Here is a 21,803-nt window from a genome sequence, read left to right on the forward strand (position 1 = left end):
AGGGCTCATGTGGGCTACATATATCACTAAAAATGTAAACACGATAGGAATGAACAAATGAATAAATTCATCTAAGAAATAAATTAGGTATGGTGCATGTTACAGTAAAAGTGCATGTTGAACAGTGCTATTTCAGGATGATAATGGCACAAAAGATTTTTTTTGCACTACACTTACGCATTTAGACTGTCAGCAATTTTCTGCCAGCACTCCTTCTGTGCTTTAGCAGCGGCGACGGTGCTGCTTTTATCGTTAATTACATGTTTCACCTCGTCATACTTCCTCATGATCACCTTCTGCTCCTCCTGTATAAAGTATGCGGTCCTTCTCTCTCAGGCCTGCTCTGACGCTCCAGACTGCTCCATGTTCGCGATTGGTCAGATGCAGCGGGCTCCGCCTTATATGCGTGCACACGCTCATTGCCTAGCTGGACCCACTTATGAGGTTGATAACCAGTGTCGTAAAACCGTGTAGCAAGACCGCCGGCTACCGCGCTCAGTTCAGCGAGGTAGCTCCAAGGCTATCTCGCTAGACTGAACTTGCTTCGTAGAACAGGGCCCCGAACTTAATAATGTGATTTGTGAAAAAATGACTCCAGCTATCGATAGTATTAGCAAGTCAGCACTGACCCAATTAGCATAGCTGGTCTTGAGTCTTTAAGAAATTCTGTAATAGTGATTTGACACATGAAGTGACTTTTATCAAAATTAGAGAGTAAATTTAAAATGTTGGTGTTCAAATATGAACAAATAATGCAAGCAAATAATCTTATACATGTTTGGGTGGAACACAAAATTCATTTATGCAAGCCACTTATTTCCAATAACTCTGGCTGTCAAGTTTGCCCACTAATTCTAATTCCATATCACAAATCAGCATTCTTTAGTTAGTCACAGAAAGATACTTAACCCAAGACAGTTGGAGTCTTTGGTGTCAGCATTTTCCACATCATCTTGATTTGGTCTGACCGACAATAGCCTGATCCTGCCTCAGTGAATCTAGGTCAGAGGTCCAGTTCAACATAGTTTACCCATGTTTTTCCTGCAGCACTAGAGCAAAGTGTGCTGGCCGGGCTAAAAAAAAGAAAACCTCACATGTGCAAACACAAGCAGAAACACAGACACATTTTTATGTGATCTTTCATCGAGACAGCGGACTTCCACCTGACCAAGCTGAAAAAACAGAGTTTTGTCAGGGGTGAAGTCAATTTGAGAGTTTCCTCTCAAAATGTTACGTCACACATACACCAATCAGATGGTGTGTGTGTGTGTAAGTGTTTGTGAGTGTATGTGTGTGCTGTGAAAAGGTGCAGACAGAGTTGTCTAAGTGTGTAGATCTGGAAGGTGAGGGTTATAGTCAAGTAAAATGTACAGCAGGAAACTGAGCATTTCCAATACATGCATGACAAAGTCTGCGTGTGTGTGTGTGTGTGTGTGTGTGTGTGTGTGTGTGTGTGTGTGTGTGTGTGTTTGTGTGTGTGTGTGTGTGTGTGTGCGTGACCCAGTCTGCCTGCTTTCATTCCCAGACTCTCTTTTGTGTCTCTGTGGTATCTTGCTACATTAATAACACCGAGCCACAGCAGTGCGAGCCTTAGGTAAAGAAGAAAGGCAGAGTGACCTCTCATGTCATTGCAGAAATTATTTCTCATTTCTTTAACAATATTGCATCACTTTTCCAGCCAACTCCCTGCTATTTCATGAAAGATACAAAAAAACCTCAAGAAATCCTTTCAACAGCATCCTTACTTTTAATTACCGAACAGCTCGTAGGACAGCACAAAAGATGGGCACGTCAAACAATTACATACAGTTGTGTATTTATGTTGTGAAAGAAAATGAAAGTGAGTCTCTTTGTGCAGTCCATTAGGGTTAATTACAGCCTTGTGTTGGGATGCTTGTAACAGAGCAGGGTTGGTAATTAAAGTACAGGTAAGACATTAACTTATTTTTGTTAGCCATTAATCAGTGTTTACCTTCAGAGAGCTCTCCCTTTGTAATTAATAATCAGCCTGGACAATGAGTAATCACCCAAGAGGAAGTTGTGTGTTCATGTGTGTGTGCTCATGTACATGTCTGTTTTATTAGCAAAGGGGGTTTCCCACCTTCAAAAAAGCATCTTCACTGATCAAACAAGCGATCATCTATCTCAACAGAAAAAAGTCAATAAACTAAGCAGCAACAGCCTCCCACAAAGAAAGAAACACTGAACTAGGTTTTTCCTTCATCTTCATTCATCTGTTTTTGTCATGATTGTTCTCCCTCTATTCGCTTTTCTCCTTTTGACATTTTCACAGCAGTGTACCGCTGGGACGATTACATCTTGGGAAGGCCACAGTGACCCCTGCTCATTGAGCAACCCACTTTCTCTTTCACTCTCATTTTTCAGTCAACCTCCTTCCTTTATTACTCTGCTACACACACAAACACACAAAGGAACTTTTCCAGCAGGAGTGGTGCCACTTTATCAGCATATTTGGCTTGTCTTGGTTGTGCTCCTAACTCGTAAGTGTGCCAGGCCACTGCCCAACGCCAGAGAAGTGACCTTCTTGGATTCCTCTCGTAAGAAAAAGACTTGAAAAAAAGGAAAAAGAAAGAAAAGAAGACTCAAACAAAAAGTTCTCTCAAGTTGCATGATAAGTAAGTAGGTCCAGGTTGTGCTACATTTGAAATAAATAATATCAGCAAACATTGGTGTATGTACTGTATGTATGTTTCACCCTCCCTCTCTGGGTCTTTCAAACCCTGTCAGAGAGCCATGCTGGTATACCCACGTTGCTTCACAGATGATTAGGAAAAACAGACAAGCTCCCAACCTCCTTCTGCCAAGAGTCTACCAGCATGTAAAACACAATCATCATATCATCACCATACCACACAAGATGGCAGAATGCAGGCGGAGGAGGAAAAAGGGAGACATGCAGAAAGAGTCAGGAAAAGAATCCTAGTCAGTAAAGAGTAAAGAAAAGACACAAAAAGAGCACTGTCAGGACTTGTCTTTTAACGTGTTATCCCATCTTGCTAACAGTTCTTGGATCTTTCTTGAAGTCATCTGTGCATGGTGGCTCTTGATGCACCGACACAAGCCTTGGTCCAAGGTCTTGAATCTACTGACAGTCCTCTCAAAGACGTGGTCATCCCTGTTGCCTTTACATCTTTTCCTATCACATTTTTTCCTGTCCATTAAATACCATTATGTGCTTTGATACAGCACTGCATGAACAGTGAGTCTTTTCAGGTATTCCCTCTTGAGGTTTGCCCTTCATGTGGAGGTTGCTGATGATCATCTTCTGGACAACTGTCAAGTGAAGGGGAATGCCATTGTTGTCAACAAACAGTGAGTTTACAACTATACAAATGAAGCCAAAAAGTGCTTTTGTGCTATTTTGAGCCTGTTGAGATGTTTGGATGGCACATACCAGCCCCTTCTAGCAGGCCTACCTGTTGTTACTAGAAGCTGATCAGATTGGAGTCTTGTTATGTGGAGATGAAGGTTCATCAGTAGCAGACATCAGTAGAGAAAGTTGTGGAGAAATGGACGCTACTTATTGAACTTACTTTAAGACGTGTGCTACATGATGATGTTCTGCCCTTACTGACACCCAATGCTTCTACGTTTTAATCCACAACAGGGGAGGTGACTTTCAAAACTACCATAACAATATGAGCTGCTGTATCAAATCTGAAACACCAATGTGCCTAGTGACAAAGAGTACATGTGGTTTTGCTGCTTTTGTCATTTTTTGTGTACTCCCATACTGAAGACACAAAGTATTTACATTATTACAAACTCAAAATAAAATATTCTAAAACTTAATGTTTAATTCCTTAGAATAACTAAAATAAATGTTGAACTTTTCTACCCTGTCTAAACTTTTCAAGCTGAACCTCAGTTAAGTAATGTTATTGAGTATCACAAACTTGTAAATTAGATTATGTGTTTTTTTAATTAACAAAAACTGCAATGTGAGGTCGTGTATGAAACTTACATGTCCATGGCTTTAAGGACTCTAAAGGAAAATAAAGTACTGCAATAGAAATGTGCCTCAGCAACTACTTCGTGTTCCACTGAGGCAATCATAGTTTAGGATTTTGTGCTGTCACCTGGGAGGCTAATCAGATTTGGGGGGAACAAGGATTCACTTTTTGTTCTGTGGTAAGACACTTTGTGGTCAATCCACATTACCCCCAACTATGCCCTCACACATACTCTCACCATGGAAACCAAGACAACAGCAGTCATGGCAGCAGAAAAGATGACTGTTGGGTGCTGTGTGTGTGTGTGTGTGTGTGTGTGTGTGTGTGTGTGTGTGTGTGTGTGTGTGTGTGTGTGTGTGTGTTGCATGTTGATTGAAGTGCCGGGTCCTGATACCCTGACAGCCTTCCCTCAACCTTCTCTCAACCTCGTCACCTTTGCTGCACTGCTGTGACTCTCGCTACAATGGCTGCTGCCTGCGAACCTGCCAGGCTGCCAAGGACACAAAGGCAACAGAGACAACCTTTGACATCAGAAGCTGCCACCAAAAGACCAGAGACAAGCCAAGTTGGCAGCTCTGTTAACAGGCCAGCAACTCAGATCTATTCAGCTTGGTTTAAATTTGGAGAAGTCAATAGAGCACAAGTCAATAGTGCATAGATACAGATGGATGCTGTGTCAAACAGGTCTGTGTTAGGACAATGTCAGGCACGCCAACGGATTTAAAAGTCGACCTCGATATCTTGGCTCAAAGGTTACTGCCTCCTGACCAACAGCAGTCACAGAGACGAGACATAGAACATCAAAGTAAAAAGTGACATTTGGACATGAAATACAGTATTGGGTTTTGTACTGAAGGCTGGATGACATTTCAAGGAGCTGATTCACTGGTAGATGTTAAGGCCACCCGCCTACACAGCTCGGTGAGGAACATGGTGTTTTAGTAGCTGAGATGAGATAGCACTGTCAGAGATGTATTCACTGACATGTGGAGCATGTGTAAGATGACCTATACATTCACCGTGATGTCACTGCGGGGCTTTGAAGAGAATGAAAGACCTCCAGAGTGATGATTGAAATGAGTGATGAGACAAGGACATGTGTGTGTGAACGTGTTTTTCAGTGATCACAAGAAACCCAAGCTTTTACAGTCAATTCAGAAATAAACAAAATAATCATATGACATATTTTAGATTCATTATTTCTGTTTAACTCTGACTCTACTCCTGTTTCTCCTGTGTGTGCGCGCCTGTGCCTGCATGCATGAATGTGTGTCGCTCCTCAAACAACACTGCAATCATCATCTCTTATCAACGGTCATGTCGAGGATTACAGCTTTCATCCCTAATCCTACATTAAGGACACATTCTCATGATGGCTGTGACATCATCAAGGCCAGTCAACCACAGAGAGGGCGCGGGGACAGGAAGCCAAACACCACAGGAGAGGATTAATGAATATAGGAGAGCCAGTAGATGATGAAAAGGAGAGAGGGCTCTGGAAAGAAGACTAAAATAGAAACAGAATCAAATAGCACATTTCTGCAGTGTGTGTTAGACTTGCACTCCTGTTTTTCTGTGTGTGTGTTTGTGTTTAAGATAATCTAACACTGCCTCAGTTTCTCTTAGAATGATCCTTCTTAATCAGCTCTGCTAAGAACTCCTATCTACACAACACCCCAAACATGTGCACACAAACACACACACATACTGATACACACATATATGAACATGGTCAACGAACCACACCCTGTTAAAAGCACACTTACGGTGCTTTAAGCCATAGAGGAAATCAGATTAAGAAAGATCGGAAGCAGATGTATGAATTGGTTTCTGTTAGCACATCTGAGTTTGATGCAAACTTTGCAACTTCTTAGTTTTACTCACTAGCATTGGCACATCCTTTGTGACAAACCTCAGGTTGGTATATTGTATTAGCTTAGAATTCTTTTTATAATACTATTGAATGAAAGCAAATATGACGCATTCAGAGTCCTTTAAAGCAGAGCTAATGGGCACTAAGGGAAGTGGAAGTGCAGCATTTTAACTTAACCTTTGTAACCCAACATCAGGAAACGCTGGTGAAAAGCACTCTGAACTTGCTCGCATCTGTGCTAGCGTGCCAGTCCTTCTTTTCTGCTCTTCATCAAACCTCTTGAACAGTTACCACATATGGAAACTGGCATTAGTCTTAGATAACTAATTAAGTATATACTGCTGATATGTGTACACAAAGTCTTTTTTTTACCTGCAGAGACCCGTGGACAGTCAGGCAGCATGGAGTCGACGGGTGTGTCAAGGGGCTCTGAACTTGCTACCCAGTTACAGCAGTGCTGCTGAAAGAGAACAAATTGATGGATTTGTAAAATTACATTCTTTACAACAACAAGAGATGATTTCAAATTTCTTATGGCATGGAAGGATTTCTGTACAGGAAATGAAAATGTGGCAACCAGCATCCTGCAACAAACACAAACAAATATGTGTTGGACAACAGAATTAATATAGTAAAGGGAAGGAATGTGATCAAAAACTTCATAATCTAATTTGTTTCAAGATTATTATTCTCTTTCACATCATAGACTTTTGAAATATTAACGGACATTGAAAGAAATATTAGAAAGCAAAAACAGATAAACAGAATGAAACGAAGGACAGATGGTGATGAAAGAGTAAAGGTGGGGAGGACAAGGATTTGAGACGTAAGGAAAGAGGAAAAGGTGTGTGTGAGAGAGAAAAAGAAGGGGGGGCAAGCAATTAAAAGCTGTGTGACATGTTGCTCAGACAGCTTGGCGTTTGTTTGTGGTGGAGTCTGAGGCCTTCTACCACGCTGGATCAGTGGGCGCCCTGGGGGAGGGTGTCTGACCAGTTTGCTGACCCATAACCCCCTGCAAACATCCCTGGTCCCCTCAAACCCCCTGTGGTTGACAACTCTACTGTCAGAAGGGAGAGGAGACCTCTTCATCTGTTGTTTTTTTGATGCTGTCTTTATCATCCTGTCAGTGTAGGACTCCTCTTTCTACCTACTTGGCTCTTTCAAACAAATTTTGGGACACTGAAAAAAATAATGATCAACTATTAAAATTATTTACATTGTAAGAACATTGGGATTCTGTGGATTTTTTTTTAGATGACACTAAATGTAAGCATGTTTTTCCTGTCGACCACACAGCTGGAGCTGTGTGCTGTGGTTTGTAAGGTCTGTAAGAAAACAAGGGAAAAGGGAGCGAGAAGGACAGAGGGAGACTCAGAAGGAATGCTTGGAGAAGACGTTCCCCAGATAAGATAAAAGTTCAATAGAAGAAAGAGAAAATGTAAAGAGATTAGAATGTGCAGCTGGCGTCCTTCTGAATCACCGCTTATCTGCCCTTGTTTACTTTCACCCTGGCCCCCTGACAGTCATTACAGTGTTGTGCATGCTTGTGTGAGCGTGTGCCTGTGTGTCTGTGTGTCTGTGTGTGTGTGGGTCAGCGGTTGCACGGTGGGGTCTCCCATGAAGATGTGCTGTGTCGTGAGCCCTTCAGACGCACTAACACACATATAAACACTCATGTGCGTTCACATTTTTGCCCTCAAGCACCCTGACTCCCAAGGCTCTAAAAGAGGAGGGACTGGATTCACCAATCTTTAAAAAAACAACTCCTAATCTAACCCCTCAAGGAATGACACGAAGAACCCACTTTACTGGTTCACATTACAGACACACGCAAAAAAAATTCAGGGCCACATCAAATTTCAGCTGTAGAGGAACTTGATATACCACTTTTTAAGTAAATAATTCCTGAAAAAGGCATGTTTTTTGCTCACAGATTTGATTTTTGCTCACAGTAGTTTATGTCAAAGATGATGTCTTCTAATATAAGTACCACATCATCTGTCCACTAGTGATTACGGCACTATAAGCTTTTAGAGATATGTAAAATAATTACAAGACATAATCAGGATGAAACATCTGGACTATCTATGCAAATCTCTAATATTAACAAATAACAAGTCGCACATTACTTTATTCTTTATAAACAGCTATTCCACTGGGAAATGTTTCAAATGAGTCAAGTATTAAAATAAAGGCTAGCTTTTATGTGTGATCTATTCCCATCTAATAAAAAGAAAATAAAGTCCACTCTTATAGAGAAGTAATGCCCTGTTACTAACTTCCTCTAGATTATTTTCTTTCGCTCACAGTGCTCACATGTGAAAGCAGTACAGTATGAGAGGAGCCAAAGAGGTCACACAGAGAGATGAGGGGAACAGGAAACAAGAAGTAGGATGGGGGGCTTCAGTGTTGGGGGAAGATGACAAGTCATCCTAGTAAACAGTGGCATATTGTGTATTTTTAGATCCTTTGCTGTGCCCTAGATGTGCTCTCCTCTGAGCCCAGGCTGGAGGGCAGAGCGGTGCGGAGGAGCACAGAAGCAGTGGGGCTCCTTGACTGCTACATCAAGTGTCTCATTGTATCTCCTTTAATTCATTCAGTCTGTCTCAAGGAAGATGTCAGCTGGGCTAGCAGTGGGTTAGAGGCGGCTGGATGGAAGGAAGGAGGGGAGTCTTTCAAAGGGCCCTCCTCCCTCCTCCTTCACCTCCACCAGCACTGCCGATGGAGGCTGGGAGGCCGGGGTTTGAATAGATTTGTCAAGGCAACAACACACATGTGCACACAGACGCTCACATAAATACATGCACGCACACACACAAACACACATGCGCACGCACAAACAAACACACACACACACACACACACACACACACACACACACCAGTGCGGTGGGAGACCTCAGGCATAACAGCAGTCACATAAAGGCAAGGCCTGCTAGCTGGGATTAGAGGAGGGCAATGTGACAAAAGGATGGCACATCAGATCGGCTGCCTGTGACGCATAGCATCATCACTTCAAGCAGCTCGTCAGCCGATCAATAGCGCCATTGAACTAAAGGCAGACGGAAAACAAACATGTAAACAGATTTGACTCTCCCCCACCTCTGCCGCTCTGCATGTCTCTGAATGTGTATGGATTAAGGCTGTATGTATATATATATATAAACATGTGCTCACACATATGGACACATTTTTTTACTCATCAAATATTTGAAAGTTTAAAGAGTTGTGAGTAGAGGCTATCACTAACTAAAACTAACTATATCTGTGTACTTTGGTCTGAGGGTGTGATGACTAGCATGTGTCAGCTCTTTCCCTCTGCACTGAAGCTTTTAGGCCATTTTTGTCTAGTATGTGTCTCTGCCTGTGTGTCTCTGCCTGTGTGTCATCCAGCACCTGCTTCCTTCTGCAAGTCAGAGAGAAAGGCAGTCTGCCTGCGTCACATACACAACAACCACACACTCACACACACACTCAGAGGGTAATGGAGAAAACATACTGCACTCAGCTGATGGCGTGGTGATCTAATGGAGTCCTCATGAGGACCAAATAAGCCCCTCTCTTGGTGTATATATCCACTACACAGTAAGTGTAACAGGAATATATACACACATGCTGGATTTGTAAGGGAGACATGCTCTCTGTCTTAAAAAAACCCCCAGCTGTAAACGCATTACAAATTCACATTCAGACAGAACAAGCTACATTTTATTATCACAATGCATAAACTGAGTGGGGACAACTTGCTAAACACGGTGTACCAAAAGGTTTCTTGTCGAGCAAAGACTACACAATATACATGAAGGGAGTAAATATTTTAGTAAGATTGACTTCATGTATTTGTCAATTGCCATTTCCACCAGTGGCGATTGCTCTAAGACTGCAAGGGAAGCTCAGCTTCCCCTAAAATGTCCCCAAAAAAGTGGTGATATGTTTCTGCTGTGTGTAAATTTCATTGACAAAATATGCACTAGACTTCCTTCATCTTTTGTTCAGAATCAGCTACCTATCACAGGTAACTGGCTCCACCTCCTTCTCATTCATCCCCGCAGCGTCTCAGCGCTTTAACTCAGTCGGACGCTGACCATCTTCTGACTTCAGCGGGGAACCTTAGAGTGGGTTGTTCCACCGTGGAAACTGGACAGTCATTGGATAAACGCTGGGCTTTGTCCCGCCCATTGGACACTCAGCGTCTCTGGGGGTCTATGAGGCAGTGGGCTGGCCTGAAAGCTCTGCTTCTGCGTGATGATTGGATGATCTGTCTGAGGCCGAATCCCTTTTTGATTGACAGTGAAATGAGCCAGTCAGTGATCTTGAAGTTTAACCCTCCACCGGAGCATCTTCTGTAGAGAGGAGCTTCTCCTGTTTTAAGCGGCTCAAGTCTTATACCCGCAACACAATGGGCCAAGGCCGTTTAAGCAGTCTAGCTATGCTGGCCATTGAGAGAACACTGGTAAAATCCCTGGAAAAAACACCTGGTTGGTACGACAGGGTCACAGATAATTTTCTCGAAAAGGAACAGAGGGTAGAATTTACCTTTAAATAAATAAACAAATTTATGATGTAGGCTGGAAAAAATTAGCTTCCCCTCCTTGACTGACTAGCAGCTGCCACTGATTTTCACCCCCTAATTTTTTCCACAAAGCCGTGACAGAAACTCTGTGCTAAGTGTACAAAAGTCTTAAGCATAACACACATGACAGGCTGCATCCTAACTTCTCAAAAAAGTAGTCCTGAGTATCACTTCCTGCTCCCTTCTCTGTGTCTGCCTTTCTCCCACCTCCTCCAGTGGCTGTATAATCTCTGTGGATTAGGATGGTTTATTCATGACCATAGTGTACTCTGTATGTGTGTGTGTGTACGACTCAGTGTGTGTGTGTGTGTGTGTGTGTGTGTGTGTGTGTGTGTGTGTGTGTGTGTGTGTGTGTGTGTGTGTGTGTGTGTGCACTCTGGGCAGGCCACTAGAGTGTGACAGCAGGCCAGCACAGTGACAGGAGACACCTTGGAGACTGTGACAGGCTGCCAGCTGTACACCATCATTCGCATTTCTCTCCCTCACTCACTTCTCCTCACTATACCACTCATCTATCTCCACGTACATCTCTTCATCTCCTCTCCTCCATCTGTATTCACTCCATTCATATCCTACCTGTCTCTTTGTTTTGCTTTCCCCCTGCTCTACCCTGGGCTTTCTTGGCGCCAGTCTACGGGATTTTAATAATTGAACGTTTCCCATACTTTATTTCTCTGCCTATTTCTTTTCCTGTCTCAGTCAATGGGAGTGTTTTTCTTTCTCTGCCTCTGCATATTCCTTCCTCTTTTCGTTTCTCTCACCTTTTCTCTTTGTTTTGTCTCCTGGTGTTGACGTCAGGTACCCCTCGTCTGACCCATTTGCTCTATATAACCTAGCCCAGCAGGCGCTGATCTCTAAATCCCATCTCCTCTCTTTACTCTTCCCTTCTCATCGCTCCATCCCACCATTCAGTGACCTCTTGAACCTCGGAGGGAGGGAATTATCTCTGTCCGAGGAGAACAGAGCAGTGCATGGCTGGGGGTATGCCAGCCCCGTGTGCACCCACTCATACAGGCACCCGTATCTACAAAACCACCCAGGACATTATTCAGGTTCACTGCTAGCTCCCCCCATCTGTGATGTGCTGCACCTTTTTGTTGTGTAAAACCATACCTCAGTGTGCATTACAAGTCTGATTTATGCTTGCTGCAATATCCAACTTTGCATGGGTTATAAAAGAGCATTAGATGCTCCGACTGTCAGAGTCTGTGTGTGTGCTCATGTGCACATGTAACGTGTGATCATTCAAAGCCAAACATCAGGAAAATGAGCCAGTAATACAGACCTCCAGATCAGCTCAGCGCCATGGGATTAGCATATTGGATGGAAGACAGAGAGACTGTGACCTTTTGGGGGAACCACATACACACACCCAACACTGGTTTCTGATGTAAATGGCTAGGACGGATTAGGTTTTGGATTCACCTCAATCCTCAGTCTGACCCGGGGCTTGTCAACTAGCACTGTCATCCATGCCCTAAAGCAAGTTATCTGATGAAATACTGAGTTTGAGTTACAAACTGAATTAATCACATCAAAATGGGATGTGCTATTTAAATAAGGTCCTTTGCTTTAGTAGGAATCCCCTCCATGTGTTAATATTAAAAATAACTGTTCGGTCTAACAGTTTGTAGCATTGATTTACGGTTTGAATGTCTGGTGTTACACCAGCAGATAAAATACTAAGTCAAAACACCTTGATGAATATCTTTTTTAATAATTAAGGTTATGGCCTGTTTGATAGGCACTGAAATAGTTTTCGGTTCCAATGATTTAATTAAAATCAAATCAGTTTCAAAAGATAACAGGATTTTTGCTTTTAAACTACAGTTAGTTACTGAATTAGATGGATCATAAACTTGTAACATCAGCACAATGTTATTCAATTTTATGAGTGCTCTCTTGGAGTACCTTGCCCAGATCTGGCTGGCTATTGGCTAAGAGAAAGAAACGTGGTTTTAGGAAGAATTAGTAAATATCTGAGACCACAAAACAAAATCTAAAGCACTTGTAATCTACAGCCGTTGTAACGTTATCTTCACACTGTAGTTCTGTATGCCACTGTTGTCCCCTAGATGAATTGTTAAGCTCTTCTCTTAATTCAGTCAAAAAAGGACAGAGGGTTAATGAGTACAAGAGAGAGTGTATCCTTGCCTCTCTCCTTCCTCTGACCGGACAAAGAAGGTTATTTCAGATTTATTGTTCTGGGTAATCATCACAAATAGAAAATCACTTAACATTCCAATTATGATGTGTCCCGACACATCCCTTAGATGAATCAAAAATAGGAAACACCAGACAAGGAGAAGGGGGCCGGTGCAACCTTGAATCCCCATCACACAAACTAACATACATACACACACTCAGGGACAAGTGAGGTACACTTCAGCACACAAAACCAAACACACTGGCAAATTGGGAGATGACAGAAATAGCAAAAACAAAAGGCAGGGGATACAAAAGAGGATGTAATACAAATAAAGGTATGGGGTGGGTGTGTGTGTGTGTGTGTGTGTGTGTGTGTGTGTGTGTGTGTGTGTGTGTGTGTGTGTGTGTGTGTGTGTGTGTGTGTGTGAGATGTGCGAGTGTCTGACATTTGCATCTCTGGCTCTGGTCTTAGATGGTCCTCATCTGTATGTGCATACTGAGTGAGCCCAGGTGCTGCGTATGGCGCAGAGGTCACACCAGAAAGGGCAAGTGGTAAAATGAAGCTAACACAAATGCACATTCTATCTCACATGCTTACCTACAGGCTCATACAAACACACACATACGTGCACATATGCATGCACAGCCACACACACACATTAAAATGCATACACAGACAGTAAGGGGTTAACTGTCTCAGTTATTCATTGACATGCACCCAGGAAAAAAAGGCTGGTGGTTAAAAAAAGAGGACACAGCAAACAATGGTTCTCTATGACTTTAACCACTCGCTGCTGGTCAGGGGTACCTGTACTGGTCAGTGAGGTTGTACTGGGAGAAATTAAGAAAAGAGCAAGATCTGAGAGACCTTGGCTCACTGCTGCAGGGATTTACATGATGAGATGGAAGCTCAGGAATGGGCCGCTGGACAGTTTGCTGTGTCTTTGTTTGCCTTAAGTGTGTGTTTGAGTATTCAAGTTTGTTTCACCTGCTGCATCCAGTCCTGTGTGCCTTTACTGGTGTCCTGCAGCCAGATGTTGTGAGATGAATCAGTCAGAGCCACAGCACACACCTTGCTCTTCACTTGCATTTCCCTCTGATTCATCTGCCAGAGAGACAAAACAGATGTTTGTTACACAAGGGTGCTTGACATTACTATAACAAAGACAAGAGCTTTGAACTCATCTTAACAAAATAAATAATCTTAATTATATAAAAAGGTTCAAAGTAATTCTACAATACAATATCATGTGGCTCTTAAATAAAAATCATATTCCCTGTCCAATTCAAAGAGTCGGCCTTTTCCTCTGACAATGATAGCAGTGGCCCAGTGAACAGATTTGTAACCAGCAGACACAGATTCAACCTGGTGTATAGCATAATGTATAAAGTGAAATATGAAAGAGCTTCACCACCATAGCGTGTCCTTGTCACGTTCTGTGCAAATGCCCTTCCCTGTGCACGTTCGGGTACCTCGGCCCCCATTCTTAATACCCTTTCCCTTCACATGTCACAGAGAACGTGGTGTCCACAGACTCGTCTTCCTATTCCCCTCTGAATGTCAACGCCAAGGAAAATGTCACACAAAGAACTTGTTACTGCACTACAATAGACTTCCCACACCGAAGGTCCCACCCCAAGGAGTTCTGAAGCCAGGCCTTGGGGGTGAGCTGTTTCACTCTGCTTTGCTTTAAGATAAAACAGGAAGAAAAGAGAACAGGACTTGCAACAATAAGTTAACAATCACTTACAGCATATGTTCAGTTCTCCCAGGGAAGAGGTTTGTGAATAGGAGATGAGTTCAAGCACTGGAGTACTGCACGGATATTGGTCATTGCTAGACCGAAGGCGATGCCAAAGTATAACAACACTGAAGAGTCAATGTCATCAAGAGGAAGGAAAATTTTGTCTTTAACTAATGAATCTTTGTTAGTATTAAAATAGTAATGTCTTACTACTCAGTGTTGAGATATACCCGTGCAGTATAATGCTGAGATCTGGGTATTGATTAAAGCAGAAAAAAAAAGTTGTGAAAAAGACCGGAAAATGTGTAAAACATAGAATGGAGCACGGCACAATCAATAAGATTTTAACTTTCAATAGTATTGTTAAAAGGCCCATTTATAATCCCTTTACAGCAAAAATGTATCCATCCTTTTTTTTTACTTCAGTCTACTTCCACACGTCCATTACGTTGGCATTTCTGTTAACCAATACATCCACCATGGGGGGTAGCCCAGAGTCAAAGTTTATGTCATCAACAAACTCAAAAACAAACATGCCAAATGTGGAAGAGGTTTAACTAATGTACTGCTGGCATAAAAGACAAAAACGGCAGCATTGTAGGAGGCTGCGGTCGGTGAGGCAGTTAAATACATGATGAAAGTTCTGCCGTTTTTATTTTCTGCTATTTTTATTTTGTATCGAGTAGTAACACCAACACTGCTCCTGTGGTTTACGTAGAACATGGACAGAAGGCTTTGTCTGTATCCGGATCCACAAGTGGCGTTGAGCATAAATGGGCCTTACAAGAGCAACTCACCACTAAAAAATTTTCACTGATAAATGGGTTAAAATATAGAATGGTGCTTCTTGACATAAAACTGCAATGTAATATACTACAATGAATCTGAGGATTTCTTTGTCAACAGCGCATGACATGGTTTAAAAAAAATCAAGTGAATCTGGATAAAACCCTATGTACACGAAAGACATGGCTGAAAAAACTAACAGTTTAAAGCTACTGGCCATCATACAGCATTACATTAAGAAAGGTAGAAAAAAGTTTCTGTTTTTAACATCATATTCATGGCTCAGGCACACTTACAAAATCCACTGAATAAGATCACAGCTGATGGATTTAAGAATGAACAAAACAAATGAACAAATAAACCAACAAACATATATTTAAGTCTTAACTGTAAAAAAAAGTCAAAAGCACATAAACACACCATGAAACACTGAAGCTTTTTTTTGTGACCAGAGCTCATTTAATTTGGACTGAGTCTCTGCGGAAAACTGCCCTGTGGTCTGATGGATCAAGATGTGACTCTTTTTGGAAACCATGGACACCATGTCTTACAAAGTTTAAAGCTATCAACTGTGAGAGTATGGTGATGCATTAGTTCACAAGGTATAGGTGACCTGCTATTTTTTAAGGCCCTGCCAATGATAAACAATTCATACAGGTTATGAAGCTAAATGCAGCATGTGTGCTAAGTAAACAACATCTTGTTAACTGGTTTAACTCTGGTTTATTACCCACTGAAAATGTTTGAGGCATTATACGAAACCCTGAATTGCTGAGCAGCTGAAATCCTACAACAAGGAGGGATTCGAGCATACTTGAACATTATACCACTTAATCTTGTGGGTGCCCAATATTTATAGATTGTTGTTAAAAGAAGAGGAGATAAATCAGAATGGTAAACATAACCGTGTCCCAGCCTTTGCAGTAAATGCTTGGCGGGGGCATAAAATTTTCTATTGGTGTTGATTATTGACAAAATAATTTTGTCTTGTGTATGTTTAAGTAGTGTTTTTGGATGAAAACTCTCCTGCTATCTGCTCTCTGTTTTAAGAGTCAAAGATATTTACCACTTTGAACATTTCCTGTTGACAAAGTTGACAAAGTGAAAAATGTGCATTTCTTCTGTCCTGCAGCCATGTGGTCTACCGCCTTCCTCTTCCAAAAGTTCGAGTCAATATAAGCTACAACGTAGAATTTGTCTACCTAGTTGCTGATTGTCATCACTGTCTGTCTAATAACATCCCAAAATCTTACCAAAGGTGCTTTAGATGTGTCTGAATATTTTGCAATTCATTACCCTCTGTTTTTATTTACTTTTCACAAAGGGTAAAAACTTTTCGATACAAGGGCTTCAGCTTGAGATTCCAGCTGTGGTTTGGCTAGGTATGGTGGGCTTAAGATGGAACAACAGCAACATGAGTGAGTGAGAGTTTCCCACTCAAATGAAAACCAAAGCAATCATCCTTCTTTTACACATTCACAGACAGCTTACACTGGTCATCTACGGCAGCACTGGCTCTGGCTGGCTGGTTGTATATCAAAATGACAGGCGTGCATTTGAATACATCCTCTCGTTCCCAGACAAATTAAAGAGGGAGTGTATAGAGATAAATGGAATCTATTAAGGCCCTAAGGATTCATACATCACACAGCTGATAAGCTTCTATTGGGGTGTCTTCACCATGGTGGTGAACAGAGCTGACTGAAAGGTAAGATGTAACCACCATTGGTATAAAAAGTGCAGGCAGTAAGAAATGAAAAATGCTCATGTTCTCAAAATCTCAAAATCATTCTAACACAACCACAGATACATGTTAGTCTCTGCACTTCACAATCTCCCACAGTTGGTTGAAAAGCTTTCCTCTGGCAGAACTGGGCCCATGGGAGCAGCAAAGTCAACCTTTTAAAACTGGAGGCATCAGTCAAGGTCCTACTTTCTGACACTAGCCAAACGGGCCAGTCCCTGAGCATAGAAGATGCAAGCAGAGGCCAGGAAACAGGAGGCAGTGGACTGCCTATGGAAAACACTGAGAATGTGGCCTCAAGCCACTCAAAAACATCTCCCAAGTCTGGGCTGAAATTTGAAGTTTTTTCCACTTTCAAAGTGGATAAATAGGTCTCTACTTGCTCCTGTTGTGTACTCCTCTTGGGCCCAACATTTTTTATTTTGTATGGAACAAGTGCTTAACATGGGTATGGTTCACTGGTATACGGAAACTGTAACTGAGCTGTAATAAATTTGAAAACTGGTGGAAGTAAACTCTGTTTGCCAACCTGTCATGAATTAAAGACTGTTTCTGTCTGTCTTTTTAAAAATCATTCTGGCATGCCACTTTAAACACAAAGTACTTTAGAGTTAACAAAGGATATTCAGATAAATGGAAGACAGAGAAAGATATTTATAAAAGATAAATATATAAAAGGTATAAAAGAAAACCAGAGGAAAGGAATGAATGAGCAGAGCTGTGAGCACTCCCTAACAAAGGGGTAGTTTTGCTAAATGACTGACAGTCAGAGGAGAAGGAATAACGTATGTAAGAACAAAGAATAAAAGGCTCAGTTGGTGAGGATGAGGTAAAGTTGGGTTGGAGATGGTGCTGAACGGCCCTTGCAGGAACTTCATTACCAGTATTTAGACAGTGCATGATTGATTTGGTGAAGACAGACAGCTCATTAAGCAAAAAGATGACAGGAGGAAATGATTTTAAAAACATGAGATGATGAGGTCTTTGGAGATCCAATGGCTGCTACTGAGATTTTTACATCCCGCACCATTTTTTACAGGTTTGGTCAGTTAAAACAATATTTATCATTTTAGAAACACAATGCAAACTTTCTCTCAGACTGTCTGTAACTAACTTTGTGCCATAGTTTCTGTGACTCCATTTTGAGAGGTACTTTCAAAGTGTTGTACAGTAGATTTGCTGCAATGAGGAGAAAATAAATCAGGAAGTCTCACCAAACAAAGTCTGTTTTCCTGATGATGCCTCAAACAAAGATTAAAGACCAAAGAACTCATCTCTCAGCACTGGCTATATCAATCATTTCTCCTGACAGCTCTTATTGCTGCTATGCCAGCGCAGATGTGGTTGGCTGTGGTAACAGTTGGGGGAATAGGTTGACAAATAATAACTCCAGGAGAGAGTGTGTATCCAGTGTGGCCCCAAACCACAATGATTCTGACACCACTGGGTCCCATGTTTTACAAGCCACAATGACAACTGTGGTTAGCTGCATGCTGAAAGCTAAATCTTAGCATGTCTGTGTCTTCTGCTAGGTGGGCTAGACTCAAGGTTAGCTTACAACACAGCTTAAACCATGAAGCCACATACTCCCTAGTGAGCTGAGATGTAAGCTGTGTGACCACATGACCAACCATGTTCTAATTTTTACACTTTGTATGTTTGTGAGTTAGCGCTAACCATCTTTATCTTGAATGTTAAATGTGCTAATCCGCTGTGTAACCACAGACTGCAGCTTTAACAAGGAAACAGGCCAGCTGTTGTGATCAGTCTTGAATCGGACAGGGGAAAAGGAAGAGAAACATGTGGAAATACTTGTTGAGCTAAAACCAACACACAGATGCTGAGACATTTGCTGCCTCTCCGCTGGCCTTTGCTTTAACACCAAAGCAGCTGGATACTCAGAGTGAAGTTCAGTTGGGGGTTAGACATGAGGGGGCTTGTGTGTAAAACATTTTAAGAAAGTGGAGTAGTAGAAGGTTATCTAAAGTATTAAAGTGGCTTGAAAAAAGAAGAATGAATAAGGACGAGCAAAAATGATAGAATTTATGAATGCTTTATTGATCCAAACATTAAAAATTCTCCATGACCCACGTCACACAAGGATTAGGCCTTGGGATCACTTTTAGGACGACATCCCTGAAGCAAGTGGCCTTACACCCTCATCAAAAATAAGCAGAAGCTTGAGTTTAAGTGTAAACAATGCATCTCTTTAGAAGAGTTTAAACCCGAGTGCTCTATTTGAAGGGCATCATCCTTACTCATTGAAGCACCTTGATGATCCACTCACCCTATCTTCAACAGGCTTATGAGTCAGAGAAATGATCAGGGCCATTTGATAAATGGAGGACACTTCCTCACAATTCTGACAAGCCGTTTTTAAACTTGCTCTCTTACTGTGATTTGGATCTAATTTCACCCCATCTACACATTACGTTTACATTCCTCTGAAGCTGAGTCACATCTGATGACGCAGACTCCGCTTCACCCCCACATACATTCAAACTCTGGATGAACTATGAAATCCCTCTACCTCTTTCTCCCCCTCTCTTTTTCTTCCTCATGAACCATTTCTCTTTTGATTTCTCTGCAGAGGGCCTGGTTGCTATAGAGACCCGCAAACATCACAGATTTCTGACCCCCTGGTTGGCACAATTCGACTAAATCCAGCCTTTCACAAGCTGTATGAAATAGCCGACCCCCACACATTGAAGCCACTCAAACACACACACACACACACACACACACACACTGTTCCCTAACCAATGTATCTTGTACCTGACCTCTCACATGGCCCTCAGCAAAGTACAGTGTTTAGCTCTTTAAGCTGCTTCCTGCTACAAAGCCAGCTAATTGCTGGACATTTTGTTGTGCATAATCTTATTTCACCACTGACGTAGGATGTGATATGTGATGGATGTGTGTATATGTGCGACTGTGTGTATATAAAGGAGGGAAGGGGGGCATATTAATCATGTTTATTTATCTGGACGAGGAGTTGAAATAAGCGACGAGACATCATTTAACAGCATGCTAAGCTAATCTCTGCTCGAGATAAATACTTCATTTCTCTCCTCTCCCTGTGACGCTCCCTTGCTCGCGACTGCTCCGCTCACGCTACATCTAAACACCGGCAATAATAAAGACAATTATTTAGGCCTTTGATAATTATGTGTCAAAGGCAGCGAAAGCCACTAGATAATTGGGCGAAAACTGAATGGTAATCCACAATGGAGATCCCCGTGGGGAGACAGGCAGACTTATCCCCAGAAAGAATGCAGAGCGGGAGAAAAGAGAGAAACAGGCAAAGACGGAAAGATGAGAGCTCTTTAAGGGGCATTGCTCACTGTCAGATAGTCAATGTGAAAAGCCACAATTATACAGAGAGAGAGAGTGAGAATAGAGAGCAGCAAACAAGAGGAAGGAAAACAAGGGACAGGGAGAGAATGACAGAAAATGAGTGAAAAAGATGACAAAATGTGGAGTGTTGGTGGGAGTGAGCAAAGACTGAGCAGAGGCCAAGGGGAAGGAGGAGAGACGGAGAGAGAGAGGGAGAAGCACCCCGTGACGATGCCAGTCAGAAACGAGGCTTATAATGTGGCTGCGCCATGCACTGCCAACAGCCACAGATAATCTAGGACTACCCACTGAGCACTGAAGCACTGCTTAAATATTTGATTGATTAACTGTCCTGTTGCTGCCAGAGAGTAAGAGGAGAGCATCAGAGAAGCCAGGGCGAACACAGGAAAAACAAACAAACATGTATGCGGGTGCACGCCGAAAGGTTGGGAAACACATGGTGCAGACACACTGACACATACACCCCCATAAATCCCTACACGCCAACATTGGAACAGGAGCACAAACACAAACACACACAGACGTGTACACATTGCGAGCATGTGTAGAGTCTGCAAAGACAGTGGCAAGGGCTGGAAAACAAACATAAAGGCTGACTGATGCTCTGGCAGGGATTTCTTCCTATCATAAATCAATAGAGACAATAGACTTATAGACAAACAGTGGTTGAGGTGATGATCCTCAGCTGGGTTTTTCTTTTGAACGCTGTCTCTTTACCACACAGGTGATGTTCATATGCTACCTCTCATTCCTCCCTGTTTACGACTGTGTTGTAAGCATTTGATCTCAGGTCATCCAGGGCTGGATGGAAGTGGGAGTTGGAGTGTGTTTAGTGGCTCTACCTGCCCCGTGACACACACACACACACACACACATGCAAGTACACACACACGCACACTTTTCCCTGTTCATCCCTGGCTGTGAAAACACAGGCAGCTGGCCCCCCACGCTCTGACACCCTCCACAGGAAGAGACAACACCAGCACTTCCTGTGGCTTTGAAGCGGCGGTCCCAGGTCCCTTGTCGGTCCCCAGTTTCCTTTGTCTTAACCGCAGGAAGGAAGCCCTCTCCAGCACGAGGCCACAGGGCCCTAGGGAGCAAGTGCGCGTGTATGTGTGTGGGTTTGAGTGTTTGTGTGTGTTTGTGTGTCATGGGTCACATGCATTTTGCTTGCAATTTTTTTCCCCTCTCTGACTCCGAAGTACATGAACTCTGCTCATAGCGAGGGTGTTAGAGAGGGACAGACAAAAACGAGAGAAAACTGCAATAACTTCCTTCTCTGTTTCCGCTTCCCTCTCTCTGGTGTTTGCTACATGCATGATGGAGGGAAGAGCAGAGAGAGAGACAGAGAGGGAGCAGATGGTGAGAGAAAGGATGAGGAAGGGGCATTGCTGAACTGGATAAGTGACAGCACCGGACGCAGGGCAATGGGAGGTGCTGCGTGTCTGTACGTGTAAGGGAGGATTCTTTTTGTGTGTATAAACATGCAAAACACACACACACATGCACACACGAATGGAAGTACGTTTATCTGTACAGCGGGCAAATGCACACCAACATCAGGGGGGTTGTGAGGAAAAGGAAGGCCAATAAATATTTACTGA

At 42.5% G+C, this 21,803-nt stretch overlaps 1 protein-coding gene across 2 annotated transcripts in view; it reads right to left on the bottom strand.

Annotated features, from left to right (window-relative positions):
• arb2a (ARB2 cotranscriptional regulator A) overlaps positions 1 to 21,803 on the bottom strand; it is a 157,418-nt gene that overhangs the window by 43,520 nt on the left and 92,095 nt on the right. The window contains exons 9-10 of one of the 2 annotated variants that reach the window (XM_074670747.1): positions 13,556 to 13,672; positions 6,220 to 6,304 (exon numbers count right to left, since the gene is read on the bottom strand). In XM_074670747.1, coding sequence (XP_074526848.1) covers positions 6,220 to 6,304; positions 13,556 to 13,672 — 202 coding nt within the window. Of the gene's footprint in view, positions 1 to 6,219; positions 6,308 to 13,555; positions 13,673 to 21,803 lie in introns of both variants that reach the window. The other variant, XM_074670746.1, reaches the window with a different exon arrangement.

The sequence above is a fragment of the Halichoeres trimaculatus genome, unplaced genomic scaffold, assembly GCF_033239565.1.
Source record: "Halichoeres trimaculatus isolate MK-OKI-2021-1 unplaced genomic scaffold, fHalTri1.1 fHalTri1_scaffold_5, whole genome shotgun sequence".
NCBI lineage: Eukaryota > Metazoa > Chordata > Actinopteri > Labriformes > Labridae > Halichoeres > Halichoeres trimaculatus.